Source organism: Phoca vitulina, unplaced genomic scaffold, assembly GCF_004348235.1.
Source record: "Phoca vitulina isolate PV1807 unplaced genomic scaffold, GSC_HSeal_1.0 scaffold19, whole genome shotgun sequence".
NCBI lineage: Eukaryota > Metazoa > Chordata > Mammalia > Carnivora > Phocidae > Phoca > Phoca vitulina.
This window is the reverse complement of record NW_022589722.1, coordinates 24,836,872-24,859,785: the sequence shown is the minus strand read 5'-3', so window position 1 is coordinate 24,859,785 and position 22,914 is coordinate 24,836,872. Positions and strand designations below refer to the sequence as shown.

At 49.3% G+C, this 22,914-nt stretch overlaps 1 protein-coding gene across 3 annotated transcripts in view; it reads left to right on the top strand.

Moving 5' to 3' along the window:
* Positions 1-22,914, top strand: part of PLA2G6 (phospholipase A2 group VI) — a 59,412-nt gene that overhangs the window by 15,688 nt on the left and 20,810 nt on the right. For all 3 annotated transcript variants that reach the window (XM_032416630.1, XM_032416629.1, XM_032416631.1), the window contains 6 exons: positions 10,522-10,737; positions 11,500-11,683; positions 13,710-13,897; positions 16,366-16,462; positions 17,562-17,744; positions 21,584-21,692. In XM_032416630.1, coding sequence (XP_032272521.1) covers positions 10,522-10,737; positions 11,500-11,683; positions 13,710-13,897; positions 16,366-16,462; positions 17,562-17,744; positions 21,584-21,692 — 977 coding nt within the window. The remainder of the gene's footprint in view (positions 1-10,521; positions 10,738-11,499; positions 11,684-13,709; positions 13,898-16,365; positions 16,463-17,561; positions 17,745-21,583; positions 21,693-22,914) is intronic.

Here is a 22,914-nt window from a genome sequence, read left to right as displayed (position 1 = left end):
TGATCAAAGCATGTGCGACATGTGATCTTTGCTTCTTGAAAGGGGACTGATATTTGAGGCCCTCAGAAATGGAACTACCGGTCGGCCCCTCAGACAAGCTGAGGGGCCTGTGACCCGGCCACATACTCCGTGCTTGCTCCTTCCTGATTTATCCAGCCCGCAGCCCGTCCCCTCCCAGCAGAGGTGAATACCGCAGCTCCGTCCTCCAGGAGCTCAGGCAGTAGCTGGAAAACATAGGTCCGTATCCAGCGTGCAGGGGGATAAATGTTAGAATGCAAACCAAATAAAGCTCTGGGGTTCCCTAAACAGACCTCACCTTTTTAGACTTCGTTCTTTGTCCTCACCGTTTCCTGCTGCCTGCTCTGGGAGCCGGTCCTTGCCCCTTCTCTTCTCCCTCAGCACGGTCCTTACTTCTGTCAGCCCCTCTTGCCTTAGATCAGCCTGTGTCTGCACTTCTGTCTCCCCACTAGACCGCAGAGCTCCTGAGGGACAGCATCTGGGTCTGACTCATTTCTCCTAATGCCCATCGTAGTGCTAGGCACTCAGCAGGTGCATGCTGAGTATTTGTTGAGTGGGTAAGAGACCCCATGTCCACTGGGGGTAGATGTGTGTTTGATAGGAGGGGTTGGAAAAGGCCTCTGGGGGGAGTTGGGTGAGAGATGGACCTATAAGGGGGAGGAAGATTTCACCTGGAGAGAGGGCTGGGCAGGGAGAGGCGCATGGCTCTGGCAGAGGCACAGAGGGACAGGGATGGAGGAGGAGCCCTTCATAGGACCTGTGCGGGAGGGCTGGTGCTTAGCTCTGAAACTGGAGAGTTAGATACCACTCTAGCCTAATGGTTCTTGGCCATTTTTTTGGTCCAAGACCTCGTTGAAAGTCCCAAGGGACCTCTACACCCCCCCCCCCCCCCCCCCCCCCCCCCCCCCCCCATACACAGACACACATTTGCATGCAATTTCCTGAAGTTCACAGACCCCCTAAGGCTCATTCACAGGCCATTCCCAGCCAAGGCAAAGGCTCCCCAGTGCTAATGCCAGGTGGATTTTGTCTGGGGTCTTGAGTTCTAGAAGAGAGGGAAAAGACAGTCTTATGAATCCTCCAGGTCCTCAACATTTTCTGTGAATATTTCTTTCACCCATGGCTCTAACCGAAACCTGGCTCTCCCCTGAGGGCCTCGAGAGATTTCTCTCCTGGTCTTTCCCCCACTGGGCCTGGAGGTGGGACAGCCTCTTGCTCCCTAGCCTTGAAATTCATGTCAGCCTGTCCTGGGGTTTCCCCCACACCCTCGGGGCGGTGCGCCCCTGGCCTGGAGCTTCCTCTCTCCATCACTACCTGTCTTGACTTGGTGACTGAAATTCACAGGGTGCCCCTCCTCACACCCACGGCTCTTGGGGCCAGACCTCTCCCAGCCCACACGGCTATTCCCTGGACCTTGTCATCACCAGTAACAAGGGCTGTTCCACAAATGCAAGTGTCGAGTGCCCCACTTTCCACCCTCTGCCTCCTGTCTTTCCAGCTCCTTCTCCTTCGTCCTCTGAATGCCAAGTTCCCCGCCCCCTGCAGACATGGACCCAGCCATCCCCCTGCCATAGTCCCCGTCCCTTTCACGGACTTCAGTTCTTGCCCTGCAGAAACTCGTGGCCTGTCCTGATGATTACACCCTTGCAGACCCTCTCTGCTTTCTTACTTCTCTCTTTGTCATCTTTGCTTGTCAAAACCCCAACACTAGTTACTTCCAGGTCTCCACCATGGCTGGCGGGGCTCCCCTCCATGCTGCTTGCTCCCACTTCAAGTGAGCCCTGCCCTTTGGCAGCGCTGACCTCACCCTGTCCCTCCCCTCCTGTCCTCCCCTCCGTGCTTACCTGCAGCTGGTGAGTGCCCGCACCCCGGCTGCCCACACCTGCACCCACATACTGCGCCTTCCCTGTTGTCATTGTAGAGGCCAGTCCCCATCAAGGTCAACATCCCCTCATCTACTGCAGGACATCAGTTCAGCAATTCCTTCCTCTCTCCTCTGCGACTTCCCCCTCTTGACTAGGTATTTTCTACTGCTATACAAATGTGCTGTTTTCTCTCTTTAAAATAAAAAAAAAAATGCATTCTTGACTCCACTTTCCTCCCCAGGCATGTCTCTATTCAGTTGTCCCCAATTCCCTCCTCCTGTTCTCTCTCTAAACTAGTTAAAAATAGGGAAATACGCCTCACAGGGAAAAGTACCCATAGCTCAATGACGTATCACAAATACCTCTAACCAGCACCCACGTCAAACGGTAGAACGTTGCCGCACCCCGGAAGCTGCCCTTTTGCTCCCTTGCCCCCAAAAGGTAACCCTGAGGGTTCAGGGTTTGTACGGTAGTTGCTTCTGTGCCTGGCTTGGTTGCTCAGCATTTTGTCTGTGAGATTTCTATATATGTGTTTGCATGGAACTGGGTCCGACTTCTTCCGTGCAGGACAATTCCACTGTGTTAACTACACCACAGCTTCATTTACTCATCCACCAATGGGGATTTGGGGCTGCTTCCGGTTTTCTTGGTGTGTGTATGCACGCCTTTCTGTCCGGTGTCTACCGGGGAGTGGAATTGGTGAGCTGAGACCATACACATCGTCAACTTCAGCAGATAATGCCCTTCTGGTTTCCTCCTGGCAGTGAAGGAGATTCCCATTACTAAGTGTTGCCAGTTAAAAAAAAAAAAAAGTTATCATTCTGTTGGGTATGTAGTGGTGTCTTATTGTGGCTTTCATATGCTTTGGTCTGATGACATACGAGTTTGAGCACCTTTGGATAAGTTGACGAACCGTTTGGCAATCCCCTTCAGTGAAGTCCCTGCTCCATTGCCCTTGAACACTTAAAAAATCTAGTTCCAGAGGGGTTGAGAATATTTTTCTATAGTATCTTCCAGAAGTTTTATTATTTTTGCCTTTTGTCACTAGATTGATTATCTACCTAGAATTGACTCCTTGGTCATCATGTCTACTCTCAGGGTAGAAGTTCTCAAACCTCAGCAGAAGGCCTTGGTTTACCAGTGTCCTTCCACCTGGCAGGCCTTGAACTTGAATCTCTGTTTTGCAAGGACTGCAAAACCGCACAGTTTCCACTCAGCTCTGGGTCCTCTCTGCTGCTGTTCTCCATTTGGTTTCTTGGCATCTTGCTCTGCCTAGCTTATGAGAGAAGATCGCATGCAGAACTTTGGGCTTATTTCCCTGTGATTCCTTCAAGTTCTGGTCTTCTCGGCAACTCTGGATGCCAGCTTCTCTCTACCCAGCCTAGTGGGGTTGCGGTAGCACCTGGCTGCCTCCCAGCCTTTCTGTCCTTCATATCCTGCATCACAGATCCCCGAGTGCCCTGAGTGAAAATGTGGGGCTTACCTCAGTGTGCTTCCCTCTTCTCTACAGTCTTGGCCTGTATCTTCGCCTCCCTGAGGTTTCCTCCAGCGCCTTCAGGTACTCATCGGCATTTGATCCTGCCTTTCTGTTCGTTTTCAGCAGGAAGGCTAGTTTGATATAAGCTTCTCTGCCCTATCTAGAGGTGGAGGTTCCTCCGCGAATTTGGTACAGAATATTCACATTACCACTGAGTCGAGACATTTCCCAAATTTCCCTGCGACTTCTTGCTTGAACCATTGATAGTTTATATGTATCTTGCTTAATTTTCAAACGTATGGAAAACTTTTCATTCTCTTTTTGTTATTGATCTCTTGCTTAGTTTCATCGTGGTCAGAGAACATAGTCTCAGTATTTTAGGTCTTTGAAATTTGTTCAGATCTACTTTGTGGCCCAGCTTAGCTTACATCCAGTATTTCTAACTTGTTTGTGTGGCTGGAAAAGAACGTGTATTCTGTAGCTGGTGGGAATAGTGTTTCATATATGTCTGCCAGGTCAGGTTTACTAATGATTCTAGAGCCAACAGGGATTTTTTTGTTTGTTTGTTTCATTGTTTATGAGTAGTAAGAGTTGTTAAAATATTGCAATGTGATGGCGGGTTTGTTTAGTTTTTTTTTTTTTTTTTTTTTGCTAGAATTATGGATGATTTAATTGTTCTTAAAAATGTCTAGTTTTAAAAAAATCTGTCAAGTTTGACTATATTTTGGAGCTTTCTTATGAAGTGCGTATTAATTTATAATTGCCATATTTTCCTAGTGGGTTGAAACTGTTATCATTATGAATTGTCCCTCTTTGTTTCTGGTAATACTTTTTACCTTAAACCTTACTTTGTCTCATATCCATATAGCTTCGCCAGTTTTTTTTTTGGTTAGTATTATATTTTATTTATATATTTATATATAAAAATACAGTATATATATTTATATGTAAATATATATAAATACAATATAATATGTATTATATATCTATAATATCTATATTATATATTTATATATAATTTCCTTATATTTTTAATCTTGTTAAGAGTATGGAGTTGTCTTTTCTTTCTCTCCTATTATCCTTGTCTCTTATTCCTTATATTTATTTGGAACATTTAGTTTATTTCTACTTAATATAATGCTGATATATTTGAGTCTAAATCTGTCATCTTGCTATTTTCTTTTTGTTGTTGTTCCACCTATTTTCTTTTCTTTCTTTTCTTTTTTTTTTTAAAGATTTTGTTTATTTATTTGACAGAGAGAGACACAGCAAGAGAGAGAACACAAGCAGGGGAGAGGGAGAGGGAGAAGCAGGCTTCCCGCTGAGCAGGGAGCCCGATGCAGGGCTCGATCCCAGGACCCTGGGATCATGACCTGAGCCGAAGGCAGACGCTTAACGACTGAGCCACCCAGGCGCCCCTATTTTTGTTTTGTTTTTAAAAGATTTTATTTATTTATCCGAGAGAGAGAGAGAGAGATCATGAGCAGGGGGAGGGATAGAGGGAGAAGCAGACTCCCTGCTGAGCAAGGAACCCGACGCAGGACTCTACGCCAGGACCCTGGGATCATGACCTGAGCTGAAGGCAGACACTTAACTGACTGAGTCAGCCAGGCACCCTTATTTTTGTTTAGTCTTAGGTAGCTTTACTGAGATGCAACTTACAAAAAAATGAAATTTACCAATTTGACATGTAGCATTTGATGAGTTTCAGTAAAGGTACACACCCACGTGCCATCACCGCAGTCAAGATACAGAACAGTTCTGTGGTCTCCAAAATTCCTTCCCTGCTCCTTTGCAGTAAGTCCCCTGCACCCACCATAGCCCCTGGCAAACACTGTCTGCTTTTTATCACTATGGTTTTGCCTGCTAATCATACAGCATGCAGTTGTATGACTTTTTTTTTTTTCATGTACCGTAATGGTTTTGCAATTCATGATCAAGTGTTTTCTTATTATCCCATGTGTTCCCTCCCTGTCAGTTTGGAAGTTATGCATTCTGTCATTCTCTTTTAGTGACAGCTGTTGGGGGACAGTTCTCCACGGGTTTCTCGTGGGTCTGTATATCTTGCAAGCAGAGACACTGACTTCCTTTGTTCCAGGCTATCTTTACAAGGATGTTTGTATAGCCAGCAGCCTTAGAAGATAGAGATCAGGTCTTTCCCTAGAGCAGAGGGGGAGGTTTGCTTACTCTGTTGTGTAATAAGAATCATATCATCCTCCAGAGCAAAGCTTCGGCAGATTTGCTTTTTAACGATGGTAGAAGATTCAAGTTCCCTACACTCCGGGCTTCTCTCTGTCCTAGCACAACAAGGGCAGGTGTCACCTGGCCCTCTTCATGTCACCCTGTGGGAACTGGATCCCAGGGGAGTGGCACAAATGCTCAAGCTGGGCACTGCTGTTGCTGTGAGCAATAAACTGTCCTTTGTCTTTGATCCAGGAATCTTGTTTCTTCTGCCAGCACCCGTGAAACTGTGTCAGGCTAACTTGTTAGTTTGCAAGTAGAGCAAAAACTGAAACCCTTCCCAGTTCTTGATAGAACCCAAGAGATTGTAACACACATCCTTGGCCTTACTGAAGTATAATTGGTACGTTAGTGTCTTCCAGAACAGTAAATGAGTCTTAGAACTTTTTAACCCCATTTATTTCCAGGCTTCTATGCTATATATGTATGTACATATATATATTTTAATTCTATTTTTATTTTAAACCCAACAAGACATTATGCCACCAATTCTTATTTAGATTCACCCACATACTTGCCATTTTCATGGTATTTTATTTTTTTCCTGTGTCTCAGACCATCCATATGGGATCAAGTTTCTTCTACCCAAAGAAAATCCTTTTATATCCGCTATCGTGTAGGTCTACTAATGACAAAGCCTTTTCTCTCTTTCTTTTTGTGTGACTAGTTAAATTTTTTAAAAAACATTTTACTTATTTATTTTAAGGAATCTCTACATCCAGCGTGGGGCTCGAATTCATGACTCCAAGATCAAGAGTCGCACACACCACCGACAGAGCCAGCCAGGCACCCCTGACTAGTGAAATGTTTTGCTTTCAACTTCATACTTAAAGGGAAGCATGCTGGGTACAGAATTCTCATGGGCGTTTATTTTCTTTTAGCTCTTTAAGAATGTCATTCCGTTATCTCTGTTTTCCACTGCTGAGTAGCTGGCTGTCAGTCTTTGAAGATAACTTTCTCCTATGCTATTTTTAGTATTTTTCTTCACATTTTGTTTATAGCCTTTGTAATATGGTACATGTGTCAGTTATTGCTGTGTTTCAGTATGTTGACCGATACGCGTCATCCTCAGTTACTGCTGCGTAACAAACTACCCCAAAACTCTGCAGCTTAAAACAACGATCAATCACTTGGCCCACAAATCTGCAATTTGAGCAGAGCTCAGTGGGAAAAGCTCTCTTCTGCTCTACATGGCATGAGCCGGGGTGGCTGGACTGCAGGATCCACTTCTAAGATGACTCACTCACAACCGGCAAGTTGCTGCAGGCTGTTGGCTGCGAGTTCGTCCAGGGCTAAGGGTCCAGGACCAAGGGTCGTCCCTGTGGGTTGTGTCAGTTTCCCCATGGCGTGATAGCCAGGTCTCAAGAGAAAAGAGGTGGAAGCTCTTCCAGTCTCTTAAAGCCTTCGTCCAGAAACTAGGGCAGCATCACCTCTGCCCTATTCTGTTGGTAAAGCAGTTGCAGAGCCAGATGAAAGGGTAAAGAGACATCATGGGATAATGATAAGAGACATCATGTCTCAATGGGAGCAGTGTCAAAGAATTTGGGGGCCATGTTTTAAAACCCACAAGGTCCCTAAGTGTGGATTTCTATGTGTGTGTGTGTGTGTGTGTGTGTGTGTGTGTGTGTGTCCAGGAAGGCTCATAGATATTTTCAATCACTATGACATTTTTTTTTCATCAATTTTGAAAAGTTCGCAGACATTAACTCTTCAAATATGGCTTCTCTCCGGTTCTCTTTCTATCCTGCTTTGGTAGCTCCACTTATATGTATGGTAGATCTTTTTGTTATATATTCTATGTCTGTTGTCTACTTTCCTGCATTTTCCATCCTTTGGCTCCCCAGGCTCTATTCTGTTTCCTCTTTTCTGGCCTATCTTCCCGTTCACTAGTTTTCTCTTCAGCATTGTCCAGTCTGCTTTTATACCTGGTCACTGGGTTCTTCATTTCAGCAGTTGTATTTTTTAATAAGCTAAGCTGTAATTTCCATTTTTAAAATGGATTCAAGTTCTTTGCCCCAATTCTAAATCTTCCTTTTCATCCTCTTAAATATTATCACATTTATTTTATTTTTTTAAGTAAGCTCTATGCCCAACGTGGGGCTCGAACTCACAACCCTGAGATCAAGAGTCACATGCTCTACTGACTGAGCCACCCAGGTGCCCCTATCGCAGTTATTTTAAAGTCTGTGTCAGATGACTTTGGTATTTGCAGCCCCTTACTTACAGATCTGTTTCCATCATACATTATTTCTGTTGGTTTTCTTTCACATCATGTAGTATCTCCTGTGCTTGGTGAGTTTTGATTCTGTGCTGGCCCTTGGATTTGCAACGATGCTTGTAGAAACAGTTTGAAGCCTGGCTTAATGTTTCTTTTATATTTGCTTCTCCCAGGTACCTGGGAACATTATCATTAGTAAGGATAATTTCAATCCATTTTCTGGAACTGAAATTATTTGGAGCTGAGCTGCAGTCTCTGGGAGGGTCTGTCTACTATGGCTCATCTTATGCCTTAGTCCTTCAGGACCTCCACCCACAGTAAGAGGGTTCATCAGGGCCCTCCCCTGGCCTCCAGTCCCTGTCCCCCGAGCCCATGAGGTTGCTGATGATCTATGATGTATCCCTCCAGCCTCTCAAGTGCCAGCAGGCTATCCCCTCTGATTCTTGAGCAGGCCACCAGGCTCACTTCCTGGGTTTCCATAACCCCTTCCCACCTGACACTTCATCCCTGTCTGCTTCTCTGTCCAGCGCCTCGAGCGGATGCCTTTTACATTTTGTCCAGCATTTCTGGTTGTCCCTAGGGGGCAGTCTGGTTCACATTACCTGGGCCATCATTGTGGAAGTGGGAGTCCTCCGAGAGATCCTCTTTTCTTTTGGGTTGGTCTCAGCAGCATTCAAATGCCTGATTCCACTTTCCCCATTAGCTGCCTCAGTTTGCTCCCCTCTGCGGCGAACCCCCTAACAAATATCGTCTATACTTGCTTCTCCAATTTCTTTTTTTTTTTTTTTAAAGATTTTATTTATTTATTTAATTGACACAGAGAGACAGCGTGAGGGGGAACACAAGTAGGGGGAGTGGGAGAGGGAGAAGCAGGCTTCCGGCTGAGCAGGGAGCCCGATGCGGGGCTCGATCCCAGGACCCCAGGATCATGACCTGAGCTGAAGGCAGTTGCTTAACCAACTGAGCCACCCAGGCGCCCCTTGCTTCTCCAGTTTCTTACATCCCATTCCTTCTCAGGCCCTCTCCCATCAGGCTCCGGTTCCCACCATTGCACCAAAAGTACTTTGTCAAGGTCATTAATGTTTTATTGATGCTAAATCTGGTGATCAGTTTTTAGTGTCCTTGTCAGTGTCATTTAGTGTCTTCGTGTCTGACATATAGCAGCATTTAACATGGAGCCCTCTGACGCGCAGAGGTGGGCGAGATGGGACAAAACCAGCCAAGGAGAATGAGGAAGGACTTCCTCCCATATCCTCCTTTCTTTGTTTGTTTGTTCTTTAGCACTTATTACCTGGCGATTTGTTTATTGTACTTTCTTATTTTGATTTGTCGCTTACGCATTGTGTTGGTCTCTCCTCTAAGAACACGGGCTTCGGGAAGGTGGGGCGTGTTATCTGTTTTGTTCATTAATTTACCCCTTCCATCTAGAACAATGGCAGGTGCAGAACATGCACTCAGTAGATATTTGCTAAACAATTGCACTCTCTCTTGGAAAGAACAGGCGAGCCTTGTTGAGCCAACACTCTTTGGGCACCACCTCTGCTAGACCCTGGCTGACCATGGGTCTTTAATGTTGAAAGCCCTGGTCAAAACTTCAAGTATCTTCAATGTCAACCGTCATTGTGATTATCCATTTCTAAAGTGCTATTACTTGGCTATCCCATCTGATTCTCATAGTACCTCTGTGAGATAGGTGGGACAGGTACAGTTAGTCTCATGTTTAAAATAGGGCTCAGGGAGGGAAAGAATTTTCCCTAGGTCACACAGCAGCTTAATAGCAAACCTTGGACTTAAACACAACTCTAAAAATGAACAAGGTTTATGATGATCATTCTTCTCCTCCTTTGGGGGAGTTAGAGGGAAGGGATACCATCTGATTGGTTTCTCAAAAAAACCAAAAAAACAAAAAAACACAAAAATTTTTTTCTGATTATAAAAAATTATAGGGGCACCTGGGTGGCTCAGTCAGTTGAGCGTCCAACTCTTGATCTCGGCTCAGGTCTCGATCTCAGGGTCGTGAGTTCAGGCCCCACACTGAGCTCCATGCTGGGTGTGGAGCCTACTTAAAAAAATAAGAATTATATAAACTCATTGTAGAAAATTTAGAAACTTCAGAAATGGATAAAGAACATTTCGATTACTATACTACCATGTACATTTTGACATATTTTTTAACACAATTTAGATCACATTGTATCATATAAAATTTGTATCTTGCTTTTTTACTTAACATTACAGAATCACATTTCACTGTTCTTTTAATATCGCATCTTAATGGTTGCATAATATTCCATCACATAGCTGTGCCACTGTTTATATCGTATTCTGCTGGACATTTAAGTTATACGCTTATTTACTTCCTATGGTGTGCGAGGGCCGGGGACTTGAGGCTGGGGCTCTCAGATGTCATAATCAAATTAGAAAGTGGATATGACAGGGCTTTGTTAAAATAAAATTTAAAAGCACCATGAGATGATAATAAAAAACGGAAAAGAAAATTTTTTTAAATAAAAATAAAATCCTGACTCCGTTTGGAGGTGGGTGTGTGAGTGCGTGCGTGGGCGCGCATGTGCATGCGGTGGGAAGGGGAGTCCAGCTGAAGTGGGTCCCTGCACGGCCAGAGGCAGGCAGCAACCTGTGTACGGGGGGACCCAAGGCTTCTGCTCATTTCTGTGTCATCCTCCCGTGTCCCGGCTCCACAGACTCTTCCAGCTGGAGACGGAGGCGGATGCCCTCGTGAACTTCCAGCACTATTCTTCGCAGCTGCCGCCCTTCTACGAGAGCTCCAGCCACGTCCTGCACGTGGAGGTCCTACAGCAGTTGACCGACCTCATCCGCAACCACCCCAGCTGGTCGGTGGCCCACTTGGCGGTGGAGTTGGGGATCCGAGAGTGTTTCCACCACAGCCGCATCATCAGGTGGGCCAGGAGGGACAGTGCATGTGCCTGTGTGTGTGGATGGGCGGGGCCTGGGGCAGTTGCTCAGTCCTGCCTCAGTTTCCCTCTGTAAAGCCAAAAGTTGCCTAGTACCTTGGATATGATCCGTGCTAGGTCGCTTTGCTGGAGAGAGCTGAAGAGGCCTCAGGTCCTCGTGTCTTCTTCCAAAGATCTGGCTGCTCTCTCTCATGTGGCCCTTCAGCCAATACTTATGTCACTAGATGTGCCCCCAAGAGGGGACTGTGTGGGCCCTGCCGAAGTATTCTGGCTCACCCGCTTGCCCTGAGGTGGCCACAGCATGGCTCAGCCCCCAGGCCCCAGGCTCAGAATTCCTCACTGCCCTTTATAGTTTCCAGGCCTGTTCTTGGACATCGTGGGGATTAACCTCCCCGAGGCCCTGTCCCTTTCCTAGGGCGGGCATTATTGTTATTCTTTTGTAGATCAGGATATTGAAGCCCAGAAAGGTTAAGTGAACTGTCTGAGGTTGATGAGATTTCAGCATTCTGACCCATTCTGTGCCACCCCACCACCGACTTCTGGCTGGTGGGGCCCTAGGACCCATCCCTCGTACGGGCGTGCAAGTAAATGACTGTTAAAATCACATCAGTCCCAAATAAATTGTGAGCCAGCCCTGAGTTTGAACCAGCCAGCCCGAGCATGGCAGGAATGCTCTTGAGCCCCTAGCCCACTTCCCTCTGCTGCCCCTGAGTTTCTCAGCAGCCTTCCCCACCCCCACCCCTGCAGCTGCGCCAATAACAGGGAGAATGAGGAGGGCTGCACCCCTTTGCACCTGGCCTGCCGCAAGGGTGACGGGGAGACCCTGGTGGAGCTGGTGCAGTACTGCCACGCCCAGATGGACGTCACGGACAACAATGGGGAGACAGCCTTCCATTACGCTGTCCAGGGTGACAATGCCCAGGTGCTGCAGGTGAGCAGCGGGGGGCGGGGGGGACGACCGGAGCTTGTCCCCACTTGTCCCGAGCTCCTTCCTGGAGGGCGTCCCCCCCCCTTCCCTCCTCATGCTTATCAAGGAGACACATCCTCGGCTACTGGGCTCTGATCTGACAACCCTAGGGAGGTCCCCCAACCCAGCAAACTAAACTGGAGGCCCAGTCCAGCCAAGCAGTTCAGTTCAGCTTGTCCCGAGCCCCTACTGAGCCCTACCCCGGGCTAGGTGAATTCATTTCCCGCCCTGCCCGGACAGGCTTACGGTTCAGCGGGACCTGAGCTTAGCTTTTTATAGGAACTCAAAACTCCATCCGGCTCCTCTAGACATTTGCACCAGACATACCCCTCCTGTTAAATATTTGATTGTCAGGCTGAGAAATGAAAATAAAAATCATAGGCAAGTAGATGGAGTGATGTCATTAAAGGCTACTTTATGTATTGGATGGAAAAGACAGAATACCAGACAGGATTTCATTGCCCAGAGTTAGAAGATTCTTTTATTTATTTTTATTTTTATTTATTTTTATTTATTTATTTTTTAAAGATTTTATTTATTTATTTGACAAAGAGATAGAGAGAGAGAACTAGTAGGCAGAGAGGCAGGCAGAGGGAGAGGGAGAAGTGGGCTCCCCGCCGAGCAGGGAGCCCGATGCGGGGCTCGATCCCAGGACCCTGGGATCATGACCTGAGCCGAAGGCAGCCGCTTAACCAACTGAGCCACCCAGGCGCCCCTAGAAGATTCTTTTAAAGGTTATGTCCTTCTCTGCCCTGGCATCAGAAAGGAACGACATTGTTCCCGAAAATATGCGTTCATGTCGTATGATTGGTGCAGAGGGAAGGGACTTCCACGTGCTCTGGTGAACTCCATCCTTCCTGAGAGCCGGCTCCGTGCCCAGCACTGTGCCCCACAGGACCTGCCTCTGCGCAGACGGCAGGCACACACTCAACTGTCCTTTGTCGTGGGCTGGTCTCATGTCTGGCCCTGTACTGAGTGTTGTGTGTTCCAGTTAATTCTCAAAATAGCCTCTCTGGGGAGGGGAGGGGTCATGATCCTCCTCTCGTTGCCAAATAAACTGAGGTTCCATGAGTTAAAGAAACGTGCCCAGGGAGGGGCAGAGCTGTGAGCAGTGGGGGTGGCCCTGGAGTCGAACCTCTTTGCCATGTCCCCAGCCTGTCGCCAGGCCCAGCGAGGTCCCCCGGGTGCACAAGAGTTGTAGTTAAACCTATGGAGACAGCACTCGGCCACAAGTGAGGAAATGAAACCGCCTGGCTTTCTTTGTAATACTGGTTTGTTTGTTTGTCTGTTTGTTTGTTTCAGTGCAAAAAGGTGTTTTTATTAAAGCATAGGACGGGGCCCATGGGCAGAAAGGGCTGCCTGTTTGTTTTTCTTTTTAATTGAAAAAATAATATGTGAACCTAGCAAAAAGAAATTCAAGCAGGAGGGGAGCCTGGGTGGCTCAGTCATTAAGCATCTGCCTTGGGCTCAGGTCATGGTCCCAGGGTCCTGGGATCGAGCCCCACATCGGGCTCCCTGCTCTGCGGGGAGCCTGCTTCTCCCTCTCCCACTCCCCCTGCTTGTGTTCCCTCTCTCACTGTGTCTCTCTCTGTCAAATAAATAAATAGAATCTTAAAAAAAGAAAAAGAAAGAAATTCAAGCAGGAGAGACGAAAATACGACGAAAGTACACAATGAAAAGCAGGAGTCACTCCCACCCAGACCCCCAGTGCCCATCCGAACGAACAACAGGTTTCTTGGTTGGGAAGTTTTTCCTATGAGCCGAGCTGTGCCAGACCAGCCCCCAGCCAATCCTTGTACAGCCGGCGTCCTGTTTTCCGGCAAACCTCCTTTCTCCGTGGCTCCCCTTAATGTCCCTACTGTGTTCTCACAGAGTCAGACTTCCCTTCCCTTCAAGTGGGCGCAGGAGACTGGCACGGAGGGTGTCAGGGAGGGTCATGCGGGGGCTTGTGTTTGTCGGGCCCCAGCCCACCCCGGTGTCCCGCTGTCAGCTCCTAGGGAAGAACGCATCAGCTGGCCTGAACCAGGTGAACAACCAGGGACAGACTCCGCTGCACCTGGCCTGCCAGATGGGGAAGCAGGAGATGGTCCGCGTGCTGCTCCTTTGCAATGCTCGGTGCAACATCATGGGGTCCGCTGGCTACCCCATCCACACGGCCATGAAGTTCTCCCATAAGGGGTAAGACCTCACTCCCCCGCCCGGCTGGCTGGGCCTCTGGCTCCCGCAGCTCTTCTCACGCCCAGGTGAGCACTGGCCTCCGCAGGCTCATTAGATGTGTTTCCGATACTTGTGCCAAGGACCAGCCTGGCCCGAACAAGGTACTTGGTGAACGTGTAGTGGATGTGAATCTCAGTCCAGAAAGTTAGCTGGGCAAAGAGTAGAATTTTAAAATATTTTCTGTAATGCACCTTAATTTCTGGCCAGGATCCTCCCTCTACCAGACTAGAGAAGAACAATCCAAGTCTTCCCCGGGGTCCCCCCTTTCCACCTCCCCCAGGTGGTCCTCCTGTGCCAGAGTCACATGCAGCCCCAAGGAGGGCTGGGTCCTAGAGGATGGGTCCTCTTCTGTCTAGGCCCACCAGCCCGATCTGAACCCCTTCGTGGCTACCGCGCTGCTCTGTGGCTTCGCAGATTCCTGGCTCGAAGCCCAGGAATGCTTGGCGAGGTGGCCCAGAGCCCCTCCTGCCTAGATGTGTCCATCCTTCCAGGCTGGTGGTGCTGCTGGGATGCAGGTACCAGGCCCATGCCTTGGGGAGCTCTGGACCACTCTCGCATTTCTTCCCTTCTCCCCAGACCTGGGAAACCCTGGTCTCGGGAAAATTCTCCATGTGACGTGTGTGCGTATATGTGCGTGCGTGTGCGTGCGTGTGTGTGTGTGTATAGGGTGGGGGGTGTGTGATTAAAGAGATGAAGGGGCGCCTGGGTGGTGCAGTTGGTTGGGCATCCGACTCTTGGTTTCAGCTTGGGTCATGATCTCAGGGTAATGAGATTGAGCCCTGTGTCGGGCTCTGTGTGCAGCGTGGAGTCTGCTTGAGATTCTGTCTCTCTCTCCTTCTCCCTGCCCCTCCTGCTTGTGTGCGCTCTCTCTCGCTAAAATAAATAAATCTTAAGAAAAAAAAGAGAGAGAGAGAGATGAATATCTCAAAACATGCCCAGTGGGAACAGTATCTAGAATGACTGACGGAATGAAGGGGTCAGTCGGTCCCTCTCTCTGGGCGCTGTGCTAAGCACTGGCCTTAAAGAGACAGACCCGAACAGGAGACACAGAAGTCACTGGGTCCTTCTAGGCTGTGTGCTGGACAGGCAGGGGAAGAGCACAGAGGGCGGCACATGCGTGGGGGGCAAGCCTTGCCCTCCCGCAGGTTTTCCCTTTTTCTGGAGTCCTGGAGTCTGCACCCACCTTGCCGGCCCCGTTGCCATGGCTATCCCCTCAAAGGTCTAGTCCAAGCTTGGGCCAGCCTACCTTTCTGTGATCCTCCGCAGCCAAGATGGACTAGAATGTTCAGGAAGACTTGACCAAATGGTTGGAGACAGTACCAAAACCCTCATCCCCGGTAGTCATGTTCCCTGATTGCAGGTTGCAACCCAAATGGGCACAAGTGATGGCTGATGCTTTTTTATCCCCGAGAGGTGGCATGGCAGCCCTGTTCTGGCTCAGCTCCGGCCACCCCAAGCTTTCCTGTCCAGGGGCCTGGTATTGCCTGGCTCGCTCGCTCCTTAGACACCTCTAGCCACATTCCTCTCTGCCCCTGCCAGGCCTCCCCCCATGGGGCTGGTACACATCACAAGGGATCATGCACAGAAGACGATGCGAGTGGCCTCACACTGTGGGCATGCCCTACACAGCCGCACACGGCCGCGTCCTCCCAGGGCCCCAGCGGGGACATCCCTCTGCCACCATGCGGTAGCCAGCACAGCTGTACTCTAGAAAATCTCAAGCGTTAGGGTTACAGAGAGGTCCCGTCCTGGCTCCAATTTGGGAGCCCCTCTGCTATTTATGTCAACTCAGCTGACCTTTATAGAGGCCGGTTTGGGCCTGGGACTTGACTTTCACTTTGCAAAATGTCTTCAAGGTTCATTAGTGTTGTAGCATATATCAGAATTCCCTACCGCCCCCCCCACTTTTTTTTTAAGATTTCATTTATTTATTTGACAGAAAGGGAGGGTGCACACAGAAGCAGGGGGAGCAGCAGAGGAAGAGGGAGAAGCAGACTTCCCGCTGAGCAGGGAGCCCCATGCGGGGCTCGATCCCTTCTCTCCTTTAATCCCCACCAGTCCAGTGAGGACCATGCCCATGTTGCAGATGGGCTCGGCCACTCGCCAGAGAGCACCAGTGAGGAAGCTGGGGTTACCCAGGCCTGCCTGACTTTAAGGCCAGCACCAGTGAGAGTGATCATTGCTGATTGGAGTTATCAGGGAAGACTTCCTGGAGGTGGGGGCTTGAGCTAGGCCTGTGGGGGCCCAGGATACCCTTGACATACCATAGCATACATGCTGGTTGGTTCTGTTGCAAAACCAACAGAAATTTTGCAGAAACTCTTCTTCACCAGGAGATGAAGCCCCAAGTCATGGCCTTTTCCAGCCCCAGGCCACCTCCCTCCACCCCCACGACCTTCTGTACTGCCCGATGGCTCCTTTCTCCCTAGGTGTGCTGAGATGATCATCAGCATGGACAGCAACCAGATCCACAGCAAAGACCCTCGCTACGGAGCCAGCCCCCTCCACTGGGCCAAGACCGCTGAGGTAGGCAGCCTGAGGGTGAGTGGTGGGTGGGCAGGGGGCAGAGTCCCAGAGCCCCCCTGTTCCTCAGCTGCTGCAGGAAGGCGGTTCCTAAGATGACTCTGGGGATGGCGCCGTGGGGGTTGATCTCTTAGTGGTCCTGCAGGGGGAGACATAGATGACCTCCCGGTGTTGTTCTGCTGCTCACTGGCATGGTGACAAGGTCCCCTCCGTGGTTTCTTTGTGTATGAATGGGGCGTCCTACAGGCTGCCTTCGGAGGTGTGAGGTCGGCGAGGCAATGTGTGAGAAAAGTCTTTGTAACTGGTCAAGCGGGAGGTGGTGTGATGGTCAGGCTGGGTGGCTTTCCGGGAGGCCTTCCCTAAGCCAAGTCCACCCCCCGGGGAGGATGGAGGCCTCTGGTGTCTCACTGCCCGGAAGCAGAGCTCAGCAGTGCCCTGGGTGCCCCAGAGACTGTGGCCTGTTCTTAAATGTGATGGGCCAGGAGGGAGGAGATTGCCAACCTCTGCAGGGCACCTTCTCCCTGCCAGTGGCTAGACACCAAGTCAGGCCCTTTCGTGTATGTTTTGTCGCTCGTTGTCACCACTCTGTGAAGAAGGCCCTTCTCTCACAGAAGAGAAAACTGGGTGCAGGGGGTGCGGTGACCCACCCAAGCTCAGAGGACTGGGATGAAGTGGGGTTGAGCTTTGGGCGCAGGGCTGGCGAGCTCCAAAGGCCAGGCTCCCCGGGTCTGCTGGGTATAGGGGTGTGTGTTGCCCAGGCTCAGGGAGGGGTCAGACCTTTGCAGGATCCCAGGCAAGGTCGCAGGGAGTGGGGCAGTTCCGGGAGTTTGCAGAGATGCATGGGGTCCTGTTAACTCCAGGGGAGAACCCAGAAGCCCCTTAAATCAGTCAGTATATCTTCAGCCTTTTGTCCTCTACTTCTGGGGTGCTGATAGCCTGGGCCAGGGTCTAGGGCCACCCCCAGAACTGGGGCCTGCCACCTGAGTTCTTCTTGTGGCTGGAGCTTTCCAGAAGCTCAATTCCTGAGGGACTCTCAGGGAGGAGGTGACGGCACCCGGGTGTCCCCACCTACCCACTCCGGCGAGGACCCTGTCTCCCGCAGATGGCCCGCATGCTGCTGAAACGGGGCTGCGACGTGAACAGCACCAGCTGCGCGGGGAACACGGCCCTGCACGTGGCCGTGATGCGCAACCGCTTCGACTGTGTCATGGTGTTGCTGACCTACGGGGCCAACGCCGACGCCCGCGGGGAGCACGGCAACACCCCGCTGCACCTGGCCATGTCGGTGAGCCCACCGTCCGCACCCAGCGGCGCCCGTGCGGGGGAGGGGGCGCCTGCCCCTCACTCCCCTCACTCCCTTCACTCCCCTCACGCAGTGCCCTCTTCCTTTCCCCGCTGCTGGGAATCTTCCCTCAGCTTAGACCCTGCCTTCACCCTCAGGAGCCTTCCCTGTCGCCCTCTCAGCCCAAAATACCACCTCCTTCCTCTGCGCTGCAGTCCCTCTCCCTCCTGTGCTCCCCATTTGACAAGGGCATGGGGTGAGAGGAGCAGTACAGCCCCGACGACCCGCTTTGGCCTTGGGCAAGTCACCTCTGTCAGCCTCGATTTCCTTATCTGGAAACCGATTTCCTTATCTGGAAACCGGGGGTGTCGGCACCCACCAGGCAGAGCTGTTGAGAGGAGTGAGTGACGGACCCTTGGTAACCCCTGGAGCATCCCTGAAATGTCCCTGAGATGTCAGTTCTCTGCCCCCCCCCCCCCCCGCCCCACATTATTCGGGGAAATACTCATCTGCATATTGTTCCTTTCTCCTGGGTGGGACTCTAAACTCCTGGAAGGCAGGGTCTGCTTATACATCTTGGTGGCTCACGGTAGGTGTTGGCCATGGTTTTGGGTTTATTTTAGAGCATAGTTCCTGCCCTTAAAGCCCCTCCAGTGTGGATAGACAACTAGAGTATGAACATATTAAATGCAGGGGAGGGGATGTTATTCATCACTGACGTGTGTGTATGTGTTCCGTATTCCGTAGCAATAGCCCGTATACATAAGTATGTTCAACAGATCTCCAAGGGATGGAATTGCAGAGGCATCTGGGACTCTAAAAGATGTAGGTTGAGGACACACTCAAAGACATCCTGTTTTATACCAAAGGCCATAACCGTGGTGGAGACACTGTTGCCTGGGAGGTGGAAACTGTAAATAAAATCATGGCCATTTTCAGCACCGAAGGAGCTCTTAGAATTATCTAGTTCATCTGTTCTCAGAAGTTTGGGTCTATGTGGTCCCTTAATACTCTTTAAGAAATAATTATTGAAGATCCCAAAGACTTTTCATTTATTTGGATTTTATCTATATTTACTAGATTGGAAATTAAAAATAAGAAATTTTCAAAATATTCATTTAAAAATAACAATTCACCAACCACAGTCTAACCTCAATAAGTAACATTTTTTTTTAGAGAATGAGTTCTGTTTTTTTTTTAAGATTATTTTTTATTTATTTATTTGAGACAGAGAGAGAGAGAGAACGAGCAGGGACGAGGGTCAGAGGGAGAGGGAGAAGCAGACTGCCCACCAATCAGGGAGCCCAATGCAGGGCTCAATCCCAGGACCCTGGTGGGATCATTACCTGAGCTGAAGGCAGATGCTTAACCGATTGAGACACCCAGGTGCCCCAATAAGTAACATGTTTATGAAAAACAACTTTATTTTCCAAAACAAAAAATAGTCAATAAGAATTGGCATCATTTTACATTTTTGCGTATCTTTTTAATGCCTGGCCTCAGGGAAGACACATTGATTCTCCTGTCTTCCGCTACATTTATTCTGTTGCAATATGTTGTTGAATATATGTTGGAGGGCTTGAAGAAAATCTGGCGTCACATAGATACGTAGTTGGAAAAGATACACAGTTGCGCCTTTTCAGAGAATCATGAATATTCTTCAATGTTGCACCTAAACTGGACAAGGGGTAGTTTCTGACAAGTCAATTCCTAGCGGGCCCCACAACCATCTCCATGAACTTTTCACACTTTGTTCCATTAAACACTTTATTCCGTTGATATCTCTTGTACTCCACATGGATCTTTTACCCATGCATGATTTCAGGTCATCCTTGGAAAATATTGTTTCACTGTGCATGCATAGAAATGTTGAATCAATTCGTTGTATGGTATCAAAACCCCACATTTGTAAATATCCCCACCGATCTCATCAGAAGAGTCTTTCAGTTTGGGGAAGCTGTCAGCCGCCCAAGGCATATAAAAGTGTTCTGGAATTCCCATTTTTGTTTGCAAGCTTGAATCTTATCATTGGCACAAAATATTGTCAGGTGTTTTTCTTGAAGTGCCAGGCTCACTGCATTCGTTTTTGAGAACGTCTTCTGAATACCCAAGGTTGACCCATCGTAGTTCATCAGTCATGATCTCAAGTAAAAATGGCGTTCCAAGAAAAAAAGCATGGTTCTGCTCACAACTCAAACAACTGCATCCATGCTTTTCCTCAAGATAACGGTTGTGCTTTAGCATGCCACAGAAATGCCTATGCTTTCTTCTCTATTTTTTTTTTTTTTTTAAGATTTTGTTTGTCAGAAAGAGAGACAGAGCATGCACAAGCAGGGGGAGTGGCAGGCAGAGGGAGAAGCAGGCTTCCTGCTGAGCAGGGAGCCCGATGCGGGACTCGATGCCAGGACCCTGGGATCATGACCTGAGCCAAAGGCAGACGCTTAACCAACTGAGCCACCGAGGCATCCCAGTTTCTCTCCATCTTATGACATGGAGTAAACAGTGTCAAAATTTAATAAAATTGATTCGTACTGATTCATGAAGGACATTCCTGAGGGAAACTGGCTTTTTAATTAATTGGTTGATTACTTACTGTGAACGAGCAGCAGAGAGGAAAACCACAGCGAGTATTAGTTTGATGCGACTGTCGTGCTGAGGCCCAGGCAGCTTTATCCATCACTGTTTTTACACGATTGGTGCAAAAGTCAGTACAACACAAAAAGCAAACATCTTGATTTTTTTATGAGAGCAGAGTTTGTTTGTTTTTTTTTAAGTGTACTTACCTTTTTTAGTAATCTCTACTGCCCAACATGGGGCTTGAACTCAAGACTCTGAGATCAAGAGCTGCACGCTCTTCCAGCTGAGCCAGCCAGGCGCCCCTATGAAAACAGTGTGACCCTCATGAACCGTCTAGAGGGTATCACACGTTCACGGGGAGCCACAGATCGTACTTTGAGAACTGCCGATGTCCCTTGTTTTCTATACCGCAGGTACTTGCGGACCAGCCTCACGGTTTTTGGCACATTCATGAACCACGTTTACAATTACGAACTTAATCATTTCTTGAAGCTGGTTTGCTTTTAAACTTACTTAAATTTATTTCGAAGGAAGTGTTCGATCACTACTGAAAGCGGTAAACCAGTGACGCAAAAGAAAGGTAACCAAAGCAGAAATGCGTAGCTAATGATTCAAGCTTGCATACTTAGCTATGTCCATATAAATCCTGATGTACATGAACCACCATTTGGAAAACTGCATTCTAGATGCATCTCTTCATTCTCTGGGCAAGGAAATTAGGCCCCAGGAAGAGGGGGGTGATAAGACCAGAGCTCTGGTCTCCTGGCAGCCAGTTTATTGGTTTGTTCTGGGAAACCATGTCCCCCGTCCCCCTGCCCAGCCTCCAAATGTTAAATGCACAGTGCTCCGTGGAGAGAAGCTGCACTTGCAGGCTGCCATCAGGGAGGATGTGCGCTCAGTTACCCCTCATGAAAGACACCCTAGACATGATGGGCAGGACAGCCTTCCCTTTCCCTGCTCACCCTTGCTGCTGTTCCTGAAAGTGATCAGCAGCTGACGCCTCAGTGTCCCCGTGGCTCCTGGGGCAGCGGTCATAGATGCATTGCTTCCTTCGAGAAGTTGCTGGTGGGGCTGGGGTCTGGGGTGAGTCACTTCCAGCTTCTGCCTGGCTTATTAGGTGGGTGGGGGTTCTGAAGGGTTCCAGCATCTTCTCCCATGCCCATGAGAGGCCCACCAAGTTGATGGGCAAAGTGAACGAGGCTGGCGTCCCTTTTCTCTTCCTTTCCCTGAGCTGTTGCATTTTCCCCTTAATCCATCCCCAACAGAAAGACAATGTGGAGATGATCAAGGCCCTCATTGTGTTTGGGGCAGAGGTGGACACCCCAAATGACTTTGGGGAGACTCCTGCGTTCATAGCTTCCAAGATCAGCAAACGTAAGTGCCCTGCACTCTGGACCAGAGTTGGGCAGGGGTGGGTGGGTGCATGCACTGGGGAGGAGGGTGGTCCCAGCCATCAGGCACCAGCATCCTGTCCATACCCACCCCCGTGCTCCCTGCATGGGGTTTCCAGGAGCACCTGGGAGCCTGAGAGGGGAAGCTTTCTGTGCCTAAGAACAAGGGCCATCACCGGTAGATGGTTCAAACCCACCAAGGGGCTTGCCAAACCAGTGTCCTCTTCTGTGCGGCCCCCATCGTTCTTCAGGGTGCCTGGACTCCTGGGGAGGTGGGTAGGATATGCAGTAGCGTTAGCCAGTTGCTCATTCCTGAGGAGTTCACCGATGGGACCACTTGCAGGAACAACCGTGGGCTGATGCATGCACCCACCCCCCCCAAGTACATGTGCGTGCCCTGTGCACACAGGCTTGCAGCATGCGCCGCACGTTCACTTGGGGAGCCTGGGCATCAGGGCTGGAAAAAGCAGATCATCCTCAGCAGAAGCCTGGGTCCCCTTCAGGGGGTTTTGGGGAGCTGGGGAGGTTGCTGTGGGTGTGTAGCTATTAGTGTGCAAGTGCGCACGCATGCGCTACTTCTTGCGGCATCTCTCCTAGAGGAGGGGAAATGCCCCCAGGCTGCTTGGTCCCTTTTGAGCTCTGGAAGGGACCCTCCATTCAGCGGTTTTGAGAATTGCTGAATGTGGAAGCGAGTCCTGTTTTCTTTCTTTTTAAGTTAGATTTTTATTTTTTTTAAGATTTATTTATTTATTTGTCAGAGAAGGAGAGAGAGAGCACAAGCAGGGGGAGTGGCAGGCAGAGGGAGAAGCAGGCTCCCCGCCGAGCAGGGAGCCTGATGCGGGGCTCCGTCCCAGGAGCCTGGGATCATGACCTGAGCCGGAGGCAGATGCTTAACCAACTGAGCCACCCAGGCATCCCTTAAATTAGATTTTTAAAATAATTTATAGTAGATACAATTAAGCCCAATTTTGGGGTTTGTTTGTTTGTTTGTTTTAAAGATTTTATTTATTTGACAGAGAGAGACACAGCGAGAGAGGGAACACAAGCAGGGGGAGTGGGAGAGGGAGAAGCAGGCTTCCCGCAGAGCAGGGAGCCCAATGTGGGGCTCGATCCCAGGACCCTGGGATCATGACCCGAGCTGAAGGCAGACGCTTAACGACTGAGCCACCCAGGTGCCCCTGTTTTTTTTTTTTTTTTTTTTTTTT